At 38.0% G+C, this 14351-nt stretch overlaps 1 protein-coding gene and 1 pseudogene across 1 annotated transcript in view; both read left to right on the forward strand.

Annotated features, from left to right (window-relative positions):
• Positions 1-14351, forward strand: part of cers1 (ceramide synthase 1) — a 48791-nt gene that overhangs the window by 20161 nt on the left and 14279 nt on the right. Inside the window, exon 2 of the mRNA XM_088349225.1 lies at positions 13679-13838. Within this exon, the coding sequence (XP_088205351.1) occupies positions 13679-13838 (160 nt within the window). The remainder of the gene's footprint in view (positions 1-13678; positions 13839-14351) is intronic.
• Positions 4416-4559, forward strand: LOC148354804 (U2 spliceosomal RNA; annotated as a pseudogene).

Here is a 14351-nt window from a genome sequence, read left to right on the forward strand (position 1 = left end):
GAAATCGTCCTCGCAGTCTTTTTTTTTAGGTCAGTATAGGTTTCCTCGATTTAGGCTGTGAATTTAAATGAAAGCACATGCTAGCTGTGAACATTTGTTTCCTCTCGGGTTATTCCCCTCGCATTTTTCTTCAAGGTGAAGTCATTCAATTGTCTTTCATGTAGCCTATTAAAAAAACTGCAGCTGGGCCTTCCTTGTTTTCTCAGATGAGCGCTACAAGAGGCGAATGATTGAACTGAAATGACCTGGTTCGTGTTTTTGTTGCACTATTGATTTTGCATCGGAGAGTTTTATACAAAGGATTCGTATGGGTGCTTGAAATCATTGGTAATGTTTGAATTTTAATGTGTTGTCAAGGTCAGAAAAATCCCAAAAGGTCTTTTGGCTGCCAAAAGGCTCCTTAGGTTTTTTGTTTTTTGATATATTATCAATTATAATAAAACATAATGCACTAGATTATTTAGTAATTAGTTATTTAATATGTTTTGCACGGGATCCATGGACAGATCTACCAAAAAATTCTTTGTAAAATACTGAATAATTTTAGGTTTTTACACACTGAACAGATTTAAAGTCCAACAACACAAAATCCCTGAAAATGCAAAACAATATAATATAAAATGAAAGTATTAACTCTTCAGGGCTATAAATGAATGATAAAATGCAAAAAAATATAACTAAACATATCTTCTGAAAAACCCGCAAAAAAAATATAAATTTAAATACGCAAGTAAGACAAAAAGCAAAATATAAGATCGGAAGATTGAATGCACTCTGCTTCAGAGCCATCAATACAATCAAAATGAGTCAGAATTTGACTCATTCTTCTGCTTATCATTCATACCGTACATTTCTCTTTTTTGGTCTCTGTAGATAGATAGATAGATAGATAGATAGATAGATAGATAGATAGATAGATAGATAGATAGATAGATAGATAGATAGATAGATAGATAGATAGATAGATAGATAGATACTTTATTCATCCCCGTAGGGAAATTCACACTTCCAGCAGTATCCTTGTGTTGAAAATAAAACAATAATAAAGTAAAAGGAATATAATACATAAATACCCAATGTAACGTGTTGATATAGAGTATTTAAATAGTGCTACATAAAATACACACTGTAATAAAAATAGGGTAATATGCAAAATGGGGGTGTGGTTTAATGTGGGCTTTTACTCCCTTGGGTGGAGTTAAAGAGCCTCATGGCATGAGGAAGAAATGATCTTCTCAGTCTGTCTCTGGAACAAGACTGCTCTTCCGTTTGGAGATGATGCTGTGTAGTCGATTTGATGAATTGTCCATGATTGACCGGAGCTTTTTCAGTGCCCGTCTCTCAGTTAGTGTTGTCAGGCTGTCCAGCTCTGTGCCCTCAACAGAGCTCGCTTGTATTGAACTCCATTACGACCCAACACATATAGAACCCTTTCTGTTTTTGTAAACAAGTGTGACATAGCTAAGCTGCGTGTGCATTTTGAATGGCAGAATTCATTCATGTCAGTTTATAGCAGCCCATTGACACAAAAATATTATAGATCATTGACAGGAACAGCTCAAAATAGCACAAAGTATGTGCTAACAGGAAGATAGCAACTTTATTTTAGTCAACAAAGTCAACCCCTCCCAAAAAACATTTTTTGATCAGCGCTGGATTCCTTCTTTTGAAGGTACTGGAAAAATGGGAAAATTGGCCTGAAAAGCGTTTAAAAAGTGCTTGAATTTGACCATGAGAAGATGTATGAACCCTGTATACAGACAGCAGACCCCAGGATACAACTTTAATCTGTTCTGAGGTGGGGACTGCAAAGTGAAATTTCCATAAGGCGGGGTAAATATATTTATGGTAATTTGCTGATGTCTTACGAACCTCCACTTCACCAGATAAAAACATATAAAAACAAATTACTGTACAGTAAGTAATATATGTTCACGGATTCCTTACTCACCTTGGTCATCAGGGCTTCACTTTTAGTGGTGTGTCTAGGGCAAGTCATCCTGGCCGCGCCCATCTCCCTGTAGGCTGTTTTTTGGGGTAGGTGTTTGCTCCCTTACATGGAAAAGATTGAACTGGTTTCCATGGTTACCAATATCAGGAGAAACCTGACCTGACTCAGATACTGCACTTTCATCACCTGGTCGCCGTTGTCTTTCAGTGTGTAAAGCGTCATCCAGTATTGACAGGCAGCGGCATGTGACAATAATGATATGAGATCCTTAACTACTGGGGGAAAACTATTTTGTTCTGAAATTTTAAGTATCACATCGTACAGTACACATTGCATCATTTGTGGCTTTCATAAATTTTGTTGAAAAGATTAAAGGTTCAAAGGCTCTTTCTCCTTTAAAGTACATTCAATGAAATAACAATCCAATCAAACGTACATGTAAAGGAAAAATTACATGTTATTTACCTGCACTGTGACGTAACTTGAGCTGAAGCAGTGGGGTTACAGGTGGATGCAGAGGATTGTGAGACCTTTAGAAGGTTTCATTGCTTTAATTCTTATTTTTAAAGATGGTCCTGGTCGTTGATTTGCTACGATCATGCAAGGCTAACAATTCATGTGCCTTCTTTGTATTTCTTGATAATCTCAGGCTTTGCTTCCATGGTTAACATGTTTTGCTTCTTGTTTTTCCATCACTGCAAGTCTTGGGACCCATGCAACGTTCTTACGAAGTTTCTGAATTATGCCAACCGCATATTGACATTCTCATGATGTGCAAACCAATAAGAGCTCAGCATTTTATATGTCGACCAATGGTAGACAGGCATCTCGTAAAACGTAATTCTCCATACACAAGAATCCGGGAAAGTATAAGATGTTTTTGGGCATGCAAAATGATTTGTTGTTGATGTTGTACGGTGGGGGAACTGAAAAAAACCTGTTATCAAGATAGAGTGAAAACATCTTATGGCACGCTATATCCCGAAGTTCCACTGCACCTCTTCCCAGTTTACTTGATTGTAAAAAGAAGTTGCCTTGGGTTTGCAACATGAAGAGAAACGCGAAGGAAAGGTTAATAGAGCTGACCTGTCATTATGATGATGGGCCTACTCAGGGCCAACCGGCGCCAACCTCCCTTTCTCTCGTCGTTATACTGGCATCCATTTTCTTGAATGCTCTTTCCCTGATGCTTCCTCTAAGGATCGCCCAACTGACACTAAATTCAATGTAAACTCAAAGTCAAGATAGACCCAGACCAGCAAGAATTGATCTCTGACGTCTTTAGCAGGCTTTGGCAGCCCAGCTAAAATGGATCTTTGACCTCTATGGGGGTCTTGGGGTCCTTCAATGTCATGGGGGCATGCATGGGTGCAGTGGGTAAAGGCTCTTCTGCTACTTTTCTATTTATTACTGTTTTTGTCTATTTTTCTTTTTATTTTGGACACATGATTGGGCAATAATGCCTGGAGTCGCCAGGAACTCATACATTTTGGACTGAGTCTGAATTACAGCGATTTTGGCAATTCTTATGCCACCTCTGATATCCCCAAATAAATTCAAAGGGTCATGGGATCACGTGGGTGGCGAACCCACTCATGAAGCAGCGTTGGGATCGTAAACAAAAACAGGAATGTCGGTCGGGCTTTAATGTTAAGCTAAGGAAGCTACTTCAGCGGCACCGCAAAAGTGATTTTGGAAACAGCAGAGGAGGACATAATGACTGAACTTAGCCTCATACTAGTGCTATTTCTTCACCGATCTCTTTAATTTCCCCCTATTTTCCTGCTCGGAGTCTTTGCTCAGAAAATACTGGTCTACTAGTGATCCCAAGAGCCAAGAAGAAATACGTAGGTTTGAGGGCTTTCTTCATTCGGGCCCCGATGTTGTGGAATGCTCTGCCCTCTGAGATTCGATCTGCAACCTCAGTGGAACTGTTTAAATCTAGGCTGAAAACACACTTTTCTATAGCTTGTGAACGACTTATATTTCATGTTGACAATATCTTTGTATTAATTGTTATTGCAACATCTATTGCCCCATGGTCATCCTGGAAGGGGATTACCTCATGTGCGGGCCCATCTCAAGGTTTCTTCATTTTCCTCATATGCTAAGGTTTTGAGTTTTTCCTTGCCCACATGTGGGTTGTAAATCAGGGGACTGTGTATTAATAGTCTGACTTGACTTTATAACCATTGATGGCAGCCTAGCTAAAATGGTCTGTTCATGTCCATACAGGTCTATGGCAGCCTGAATGAGCTCGATCTTAGACGTCTATACCCTTTGATGGCAGCATAGTTAAATAGATCTTTGGCGTCTACAACTGTCTATGGCAGCCTAGCTAAAATGGATTATTCCCATCTCTTGAAGCCCGACTAAAATTGATCTCTATAGCCTTTATTGGCAGCATGGTTAAAGGGATTCCAAAACAGGTTTTATTAGGCTCAGAACGTGTAGTTTCCTCAAGCTTGCTCTGTCCGGCATGTGTCGGTCAGGCTACATCAATGCTGTAAGTTTGATTTTTGCAATTCGGAGATGGAATAAGAGCTTGCTCTGTCCACTCCACGCATCAGCCCGGTATTGCAGTACCTCCGGGAACGGTGCAGTCGCACTGATCGCTGCATGGCTCTGTGGCTAGGACCTTGACTCGGCCTCTTGGCTGAGAGCAAGTGTCTCGGCCCCCTGGCTTTGTAGCGTATTATGATTTGACCGATAACGGATAATTGATAAAGAATATAGAACAATAAACCTTGTGTGTTGGCATTGGTAGAATTTTATCCGCCGATCCCCTTCTTAGACTTTTCTTGAAACAGTCCTTTCCTTACTTTCGTCATTTTCATTGTAGAATAAAAGAAAACCGCCAACACGCGCATGAAATTACTCTCCTCCCCATCTAATTTCCTCCAGCATAATGCACTCCTTGGCCGGAACACCGAGGGTAAAAGATAAAAGCAGATAGGTGCGGTGGGAAAAAAAATATATAAAGGCTCTTTGAACTCACACGGGTATTGTTTACACATACTTCACGGTTAATGAATCCCTTGACCCCCTGGGTCGTAGGGTCACCACTTCCGTTGTGTGTCTTGGGCAAGTACAGTTTGGCGTCGCCCATCTCTCTCCAGCCCCTTTTCTTTGGGTAGGGGTTTGATCCCCGACATGTCACAGATAATACTGCTTACCATGGATACCAGTTGCAGGAGAAGCCTCCTGATCTGACTCGGATACAGCACCTTCATCACCTGGTCGCTGTTTTTTCCCGATGTAAAACGTCATCCCGTTCTTGAGAAATAATGGGCAGTGGCGTATATGTGACAAAACAGTACTAAGATTTGGTCTTTAATATGCCTAATAGAGAAATATTTCATTTTAAACTTTTTAAAGACACCTCAAACTCAGCTCCCTTACTTTAAGATTTTGGGATTAGACTTAAGCTTATTGCGCAGTTTCAGTCTCACGACACAAGTTACTCTCACTGACTCTCGCTGATCAAATCGTAATATCAGTTGGAGGTGAAAAAGAAATCCAGATTCCAAAGGGATGAGGGTAAAGAGCTCCGAGCAGAACCGCCAGCGTCCTGACTCACTGGGCCGACTCATCCGCTTACACAAGCCGGCTGACAAAGTCCATTCACGGACTTCCTGGAGAACTGGGAAAAACAGAGGAACCCGTAATTAGAGCAGATGCGTGTCGGCGGGTGACCCAAGGAAATGACGGAGATAAAAATGAGGAAGAAGCGTGAGAGCCCAGGGGAAAACTTGTCATCAGGCCTCAGATCTTTCTCAAAAAAGTAACCACATTTTACAGTTCAAGGTACATTGGTACCTCTACATTTAATAAATCATAAAAGAGCATCAGAACATAAAACAGATACATATTAAAATGAGATTACCGCACAATAAACATAAAACGAGAGGCAAAGAAAATAATAACCTTTGAACTGGCCTCTTTGTTCACTGGTGCACAGCAGTGTTTACTGCCTCTGGTTTCTGGAAAAACGGATCCAATGATGTCTGTTTATACTGACTTTTGACAGTCCTTCAGAAATGCGCGAGGCAGACGTCTTCATAAGCCCAACTTGGGTGATTTCTTTCTACAAAGTCCATTACTTTGTGGAATTTTGCCAAAATATAATTGATACAGGCCCTCAAAATGATGGCTGCGTCCTCCCTGTCGCCTCTGAACTCCTCCTGCACTACAGTGTGTGTTTTCATACCTTTCTATTATTTCTTGTTTCGTTTTGATGGCCAGGCAAAGTCTCTTCCTCTTCTTCTATCTTTGTCTACTAGCCTTTCTTAGCGGTACCATACCGTAGACTGTTTACAAAGCGGCAAGGGGACACGAAGCGCATTCTGGGATTCACGCATACGCACCGGTTACCAGGTAGAACTCTGGGAGCGGCGTATAGCAGGGCTGTATTTTTGACTTCGTATCCTGAAAGAGGCAGATACTTTCCTTTTCAGGTACTTTGTAACCTGAAACTTTTGTATGTAGAAACATTTGTAAGTAGAGGTACCGTTGTAGTTGCCGCCAATATTTTTTCAAAGAAAACTTGTTTCAAATCGTCACAGATTTAGAAGTGCTTATTTTAAAAAGCCCCAGTGTGTTAAATTTGACCATTAGATGGCACTGCATTGTCCGATGCAAACGAAAACCAGTGCCAAGAGCACAGCACAATGGCAAGATGCTAGAGAAATATGAAGGGCACTTTTAGGATTTACATGTTTTTGTTTATTAGTCGTCTTTTTTTCTAAATGCATCAGTGAAAAAAAAGAGCTTAATTCACTTTTAAGCTGTCAGTTTGCCAAAACAACTATGCTTTATTAAGCTAGCTTGTCTTGTGATTTTATAGTGACAAATTTAGTTAAATGTTGTGTTTTCTTTCTTAATTGTTGAGCTTATTGGGGGAAAGTCTAAAAGTAGAGGTCAAGGCCATTGGACTCAGGTTTTTGTGAATTATCTCAGTGTCCTTCATCCGTGATCATAAATGGTGCTACAAAATAGGACTTTGGCCAAACTGGCTATATAGATATTACAACTGATATTCCAACAATAAGAAAAAAAAAATTCATATTTTTTGTGTATCTATTTATAACAAGTTTTGAAGGATCGTATTGTAAATGTATATTGTAATTTCTATAATTGTAAGAGCATATTGTCATTAGGGCTTAACAAATGACCTTATATTTATTTATTAAACAAAAAAAGGGATATTTTAAAGATGAAACAATGAATAAAATAAGAAAAATTAAACATATAAATTAATATGAAAATAAAATTATATTAAAATAAACATAATGTACACATTTCATAAATCAGAATAAAAAACAACTCAACAAAAAAACAAAAATAACAAAATCAAAAAGAATGAAAATATAACAAACCCCCCTTAAAAATAAAAAGTATAACACAATAAAAAGTAAAGTAAAATACAATAAAAATACAAATAACAAAAAAAATAATACAAACAAAATCATAAACATTAGAACAAAATACAAATAAACATTATAAATCTTAAAAAAACAAAATCAAAGAAAAACATAAGTACAATAAACAAAATACAAATTAAAAAGATGAAAAAATACAAATAAAAAACACATTAAACTATATTGCAAATAATATTAAAATAAACAAAGTAAAGTGTACATGAAGATAAAATAAACATACAAAAATAGAATAACATAAAATAAACAAAATCCAAATGCAATAAAAATAAAATAAAACAAATTCTAAAAACAAACTACAAGTTCAAAATAAAATATAAATAAAAAATAGAATAAACATTCAATAAACATATATAACAAAATGAAAGTGAACATAAACAAACTTAAAACAATATAAAAATAAAACAAATCAATATAGAAATGCAATCAAAATAAAAACATAATAGATCAATAATAGAACATTTCAAATGATATGAATTAAAAAGCAATCTTTTGATGGCGACCCCGGGAGGACTCCCGGTCCCCACTGTTGTTGGCAGGCTTCCCGCGTGAAATGCTACCGTAATCACAACCTTATCAGATCATGTCCTGTTGCCCGTTTTTGCTAACAAGTGACTCACACGGACTGGCTAGCTTAGCCAAGGCGTCTTTTTTGCTTCGTTTGCACTCCATCGCAAATTCTTTAGCCAACTCCCCCTTGTCTTTCTCGTCACGTTGCGACGTTTGCTTGAGGAAAGCGGTTATTTTCTATCTGGCGGGCCTCTTCTCCACTTCCTGTCTTTTGCTCTCTATCACCGGTATCAATACCACATGGTGCAAGCCTACCCGGCTGCTTTCATACATCTGATGTTAAATCGTTTTAATTTAAAATCATTTCTTTCCTTTTGAAATTCTATTGTTACTTGACTGCCCATTTTGCACATCTGGCCAGCTGCTCCTCTTGCACTCCTGTACAGTACTCATAACTATGATTATTTACCCATTACTGCACATCCAGGTATTTGTATATGATCTTATCCTCACAATATTTTTTTCCAGAGAATTTTACTACATATTTATTTTACTTCATACGTATTATCAGTGTCTGAAACCTGTGACCGGACACCAGGGCAGACAACTCTGAAAAGTTGCCTGCCCCATTTTTCCCAACTTGAAACATAATAAGACGACTCATCGCAAAAAAAAACCATTGTTGCAAAGTCTTAAGGATTGATCATCAGAATATATAACAGAACAACACTTTAAAATTCAGTTTATTATAAATTTACTCATAACATTCATTGCATGTATATGACATCGCCGTTTTCCATCTGCCATCAGTATGTACCTGTATTTACTCATCTTCATTCATGCAATGTTTGCGTTGTGTCGTCTGCTACAAGCCAGGTGAACTCCTCTTTCCACGATGCTTTTAATTTATGTTTAAGTTTAGTAGCGTCATCAATTTTGTTAGCTTCTTTTGAATCTTCTGGAGTTTTGGCTTGATTCCTCAGCACTTCTCCCTTTTTCCTGTGTTCTCTGTGCGTCTACTATGGAAAATGATATGAAAATGCATGACCTTATAACGCTCGGGAAAGTCCGGAAGCACGAAGGTATTCAATGCAGGCTTCTGATTGGCTGCCGAGTATGCAAATTGCCAATTGAACCAAAATTACCAAACCGAATGAAGATTTCGAAATCGGAATAAAGTAAATGTTTGATCTGATTTTTTTTTTTTTTTTTTCCCTTGAAAAAGTTGTTGCCCACCTGGGAGGAGACGTTTTGTAAGTTGTACACCCGACGTAAAAGATGCACGCCCTGGGCGTCCGGGCAGACATTATTTCAGACACTGGTATTATATATTGACGGAAACTGGGCGGGTCGGATGTATTGACATTTGTTCTGTATACTTGTGTACAAGAACGACAAAGTACATCTAATTTGTTTAGGTTTTTGGGGTCGGGAACCTTTTTGACTCAAAGAGCCATAAAAGCAAAAAATATTAATTTTATTTTGGGAAAGAGCCACACCATATATTATGAGACAAATTTACTAAATTGCTAAACCGGCGCCCCAGACAAAAGCTTAGTCTTCAGCACATTTATTTTTGATGGTTTGATAAAAATTATGAAAAGAGAATAATGCCAGAGCCCCTGTCCCAAATTCAACAAACAGACCACTTTAAACTTGTCTCTTTCTTGCAATTACTCAAGATCGGTTAAACTCCTTTTGATCCTTTTTTTCATACATATTGGTTTCAAAACCAGATGCAAGCATTTATTTTATAAAAACGTCACAACATTCTGAGAATAGGGAGCCTTATGTGCTTACCTTTGGCGAGAGATGGGAGGCAATGCTTGTACTTGCATAGCTCCACCCATCCCTCCCACTCACCCAATCAAATGACTAAGTTCTCTTCCGGTGTTTTGGCGTATTTACAGTTCTGTGGATTCATCATAAAGTATCTGAACACTGAACACAGATTATATAGTGAACTTTTAAATAAAGGATTCTTTAGCGTTGTACAGCCAAAACGAGTTTTTTCCCCCTTTTTTTGTGTGACACCTTGACTGTAAATTGTAGTGAAAAACATGCCCTATATATACTGCGAAGTGTTGCCTTTAGAATTAGCTTTGGTTTGGCTTTACGTGTAACTGAATAGGTTATACAATTTCGGTATTGAACAAGATGGAGAAATTTTGCATGCAATCAAATTGGTCTCTGAGCCACAGATACTCATAGAAAGAGCCATATATGGCTCGCGAGCCATAGGTTCCCGACCCCTGGTCTAGAGCAATGGATTTCAAATAGGAGCCACTGTCTCACCTTAGTCGTGACCCAAATCAAGAAATACTTCTTAAATTTATGAAATAAAAGGATGGTGCTGTTTAAAGCATATATATTATAATATAGTCTCAATTTTCAAAAAACAAAACGACCAGCAAAACCAAAACTACTTCAAGTACTGTATATACTAGCACATAACCCTACATCGCATACAAGTCACCCCCTAAAAATGCTTTAAAATAGCCACGTACTAAAATAATTACCTAAAATATGACTAAAACATGTACCTAAACAATGAGAAATTATTTAAGGATGTAGATAATAAATATTAATATACTGGTTGAAAGAAAAAAAACAAAATACAATTACATACAAATGTTTTAAACCATTTACTTTACTTTCCAGCAACCTGGCTATGGCAGACACCATCTTGGTATTTCGCTATCATTTCCTACTTTGACTCAGTCGTTGTCACTGTTTATTCTCCTTCTCACTAACATTACTATGCACAACAAAAGGGAATAAAACCAGCAAAATCAAAATAAAATTAAATGTGGTCCCTCTCAAATACATTTGGGACGGCACTAAATGACTGAAAAGGAAGTAAAGGTCAAAGAGGGTATTATGCCCATCTTATGTTAAAGGTGGAGTGTGTGGTTTCAGGTGTCCTTAAAAAGTTGAAAATTAAATATTTTCTTGATTAAGTATGTTTTAACAATGCCCAACACTTATGCTTAGTTTTCCATTGCACCCATCTGCTTTTATCTCATTTTTATCAAGCGTGTTTGGGGTGGAACAAACCCCCAAAATGATGAAAAAAGAAGAGTTAATTCGAGCACGACTAAGAAATGCCATGTACTTGCAAGCAAATACTCTGCCGGCATCTGCCTGCTTATGATCATGATTGCAGCCTTGCGTTTTCAAACGCCGCACCCTACCTTCAAGGAGTGTAATTGACCCTCTGTTTTTTTGTTCTTTTAAGCATTATTTTGCCAAGGCAAATGCCTGCCACCCGCTGAAAATGGGTCCGCGAACCCTTTTTGGGTTCTCACCCACCTATTGACAAGCACTGGTCGAGAGTACATTTTGAAATGTCAAGCACAAAAGACAGATACATTTGCCTGTCATCTTTACTTACAGAGACTGATGTATGTATTTTGAAATCAATATATTTTCACCACTAGGAGGTGCTAAATAATACACAATGTCCCTTTCAACACTCTTTGCCACTTATAATTCTGGATTAGAGTAAAATGAAATGATTTTTTCTTTTAAATAAATGCTTTGTTTTGACTGGCAATAAGTATTTATTGATGAAGAGTTTGAATAAAATGTAATATTTCCATTTACATTTATGTAAATGTACGAAAATGGGCTCTACCAGACGACCCTACAAATCGATAAGAAAATCAATACAGGAAAAATAATGTTATTTAATTGACCATTTCAGTATGCGTTGGAATACTGTATTCCCTTAACTACACGGGTCGTAGGGGCACCACTTCCTGTGGTGCGTCTTGGGCACATAACAGCCTGGTGGCGCCCATCCCTCTCCAGGCCAACACATGTCACCACCCAGCCTCGAACCGGGGACCTTTCGTGTGTTAGGCCAATGTGCTGACCACTACACTCCCGACTGGATTGAGTACAGGGTATTTCATCTTTTCCGATGAATCGATCTGCGCTACAGCAGTAGTTATTTCTTTCGTCGGACACAAACATTGGGAACGCGAAAAAACATGACTTAAATTGAGTCACGGAGTGGACACTTATTACAATTTTAGGGTTGCAACAAACAATTATTTGTGAGATCGATTAATCGGTCGATTATTTTTTGGGATTAATCGATGAATCTGTTTTTTTTTTTTAGAAACACATTTTAAATTTCCTCCGATGTTCAAATATTGAAGTTTTAGAAAGATAGAAGAAAATAGAATATTCTGTTGTGCACATAAAACAATAAAAACTCCAAGTGTTTGACAAATAAAATAACAGTAAACAAAAAATACATAAAAACGTATGCTATACACCTGAAAATGATACACCTTATCCTGTCAGGACTAGAACGGAGACAGGATCCACTTGCGTAACGTTTCTCTCAGTTTTATTGGAAGAAAGGAAAGGGTTGCCCCCACCATCCGGTGATCGCTGGGCGCGGGAAGCAGGTCGCTCTGAATGCGGAAGTGAGACTTCCGTGGCGAGCGATGGCGGTGTCGGGAACGGACAAACAGGTCAGTAGCCGGGACAGGAGAGAAAATGTGGTCGGGTCGGAAGAGAGTCGTAAGCCAGGACTGGGGAGTAGATGTGGTCAGGGACGAAAAAAGTCGAAAGCCGGGACGGGAGAGTAGACATAGGCAAGATCAAAAACGAGTCGAAGCCGGGGGACAGACAGTAGCAAAAAAAAAAACAGGTTGGAGTCAGAGTCAAAAAAAGGCTTGCCTAGTGTAAACTGAGGTTCGCAGACAGACTGACAACAGGTGACAGAAAGGAGTGGGATTAAATAGGGACAGGGAGCCAATCAGAGTCCGAGGCAGTTGGCGCCAAAGGAGCGGGCACAGGTGATTCACATTAGTAATCATAACATATCCAAAGATCATGCAACATTTAAACTTATTAAAATTGTATGTGTAGGATTTTTTTTATCTGCAACAAAATTATCAAAAATGTATACCCACTTTAAAAATTGTTGTCCATAAATTTGTTTTTTGGGTTAAAATATTTGAATATGATCATCATTCCCGATGTGCAAATAATATACAATACTGTATGCTTAAAAGACTGCCCCCTTGTGTTGTGATAAACAGGTCATCATTATTTTCCTCTTTATGAAATGAAATGAACAGTTTTTATATACTTTAATAACTTAAATATGAAAATTTATTTCTCTGTATTTCTGCAGCACTTTCTGTTCCCTTCTGTTTCATACCAATTTTGTTTGTAACGATGCAATGTTCAATTAAAAAAAAAATAAACACGGTCGCCCTCTGCCGGACTAAAGTGGTACTACAACCTTACAACTTCACAACAAGATCCAAAGCACTTATTTGCTTTGTTTAACTTGCTTCATAGCTCATGAATTACGCTAAATGACGAATCGATGAGGTAATTAGTTGCCAACGCTTTTAATAATCGATTTCATCGATTTGTTGTTGCAGCCCTTGTATTACACATTTTTGTCTTTTGATTAAACATATTTGATTCGTGAGCACTCAATTCCACATATCAAGGCGTTTCTTTCAAATACAAGACTGCTCTTGAATCTGAGATACGCGAAGGAAAGGATTTTGACTAGGTCATTTTGAAAGTAGCTCGCATGCCGATAAAGTATGAGTACCCCTGGTTTGCCTTCCTGTTTTTGTAAGGAAGTAAGTAAGTAAAGAGGGTTGTGGATTATATCTCTAATCATGTCAACAACATTCCGACGCAATCAACATCACAAGCATTCCTGCGTTTTTTCTCCGGTGACAAATGATGTGCAGCAGCACGAAGGAAGGACTGAAAGTTTTGTGTTTTGTGTGTGCAGCCTCTGGCCCAGCGGTTCAGGCTGCTGCCCAAAGATGCGGCCAAGATGCCGGAAAGCGCGTGGAAGCTGGTCTTCTACACAATGTCATGGTGCTACAGCACCTATCTGCTCTTTTTCACCGCCTACCCCTTCTTCCATGACCCGCCCTCAGTCTTTTACAGTAAGTTAAAGAACGGTCACTTTCAGTGGCGGGCTGTGCATTTCACACCTGGGCCTTCAGTGAAAATGTTTTCCCCATATATTTTCACCTTTTATATGTGTTATAAATAAATATATATGAAAATAATTATATAGTATAATACTTCAAATGAGTCAGAATTTGCAACAGATAAAGAAAATGTACTTGGAAAGAGTATGTTTTCTCAAATTTTACCTCTACTTACAAATTTAATGTGTTCTGGGAGTAGCTTCGTAACATGATAACTTTGTAAGTAGATACGCATTTTGTATGTTAATGTGCCAATCCAAGCCCCACAAAAGTACAGTATACATTTTCATAAATCATAAGAGAGCATCAGAGCATGAATCACATCTTAAAATTAGATTACCTCACAATAAACATAAAACGAGAGGCACATAATGTAAAAAACAAAGAATAAAGGATAATAAAAATATTCATTTTCCTTTTTGCCTGGCGTTTCTTGAAAAACTGATCCAATGACGTTAGCTTTTG

The sequence above is a fragment of the Urocampus carinirostris genome, chromosome 12 (genome assembly GCF_059441175.1).
Source record: "Urocampus carinirostris isolate Australia breed hairy pipefish chromosome 12, RoL_Ucar_1.0, whole genome shotgun sequence".
NCBI lineage: Eukaryota > Metazoa > Chordata > Actinopteri > Syngnathiformes > Syngnathidae > Urocampus > Urocampus carinirostris.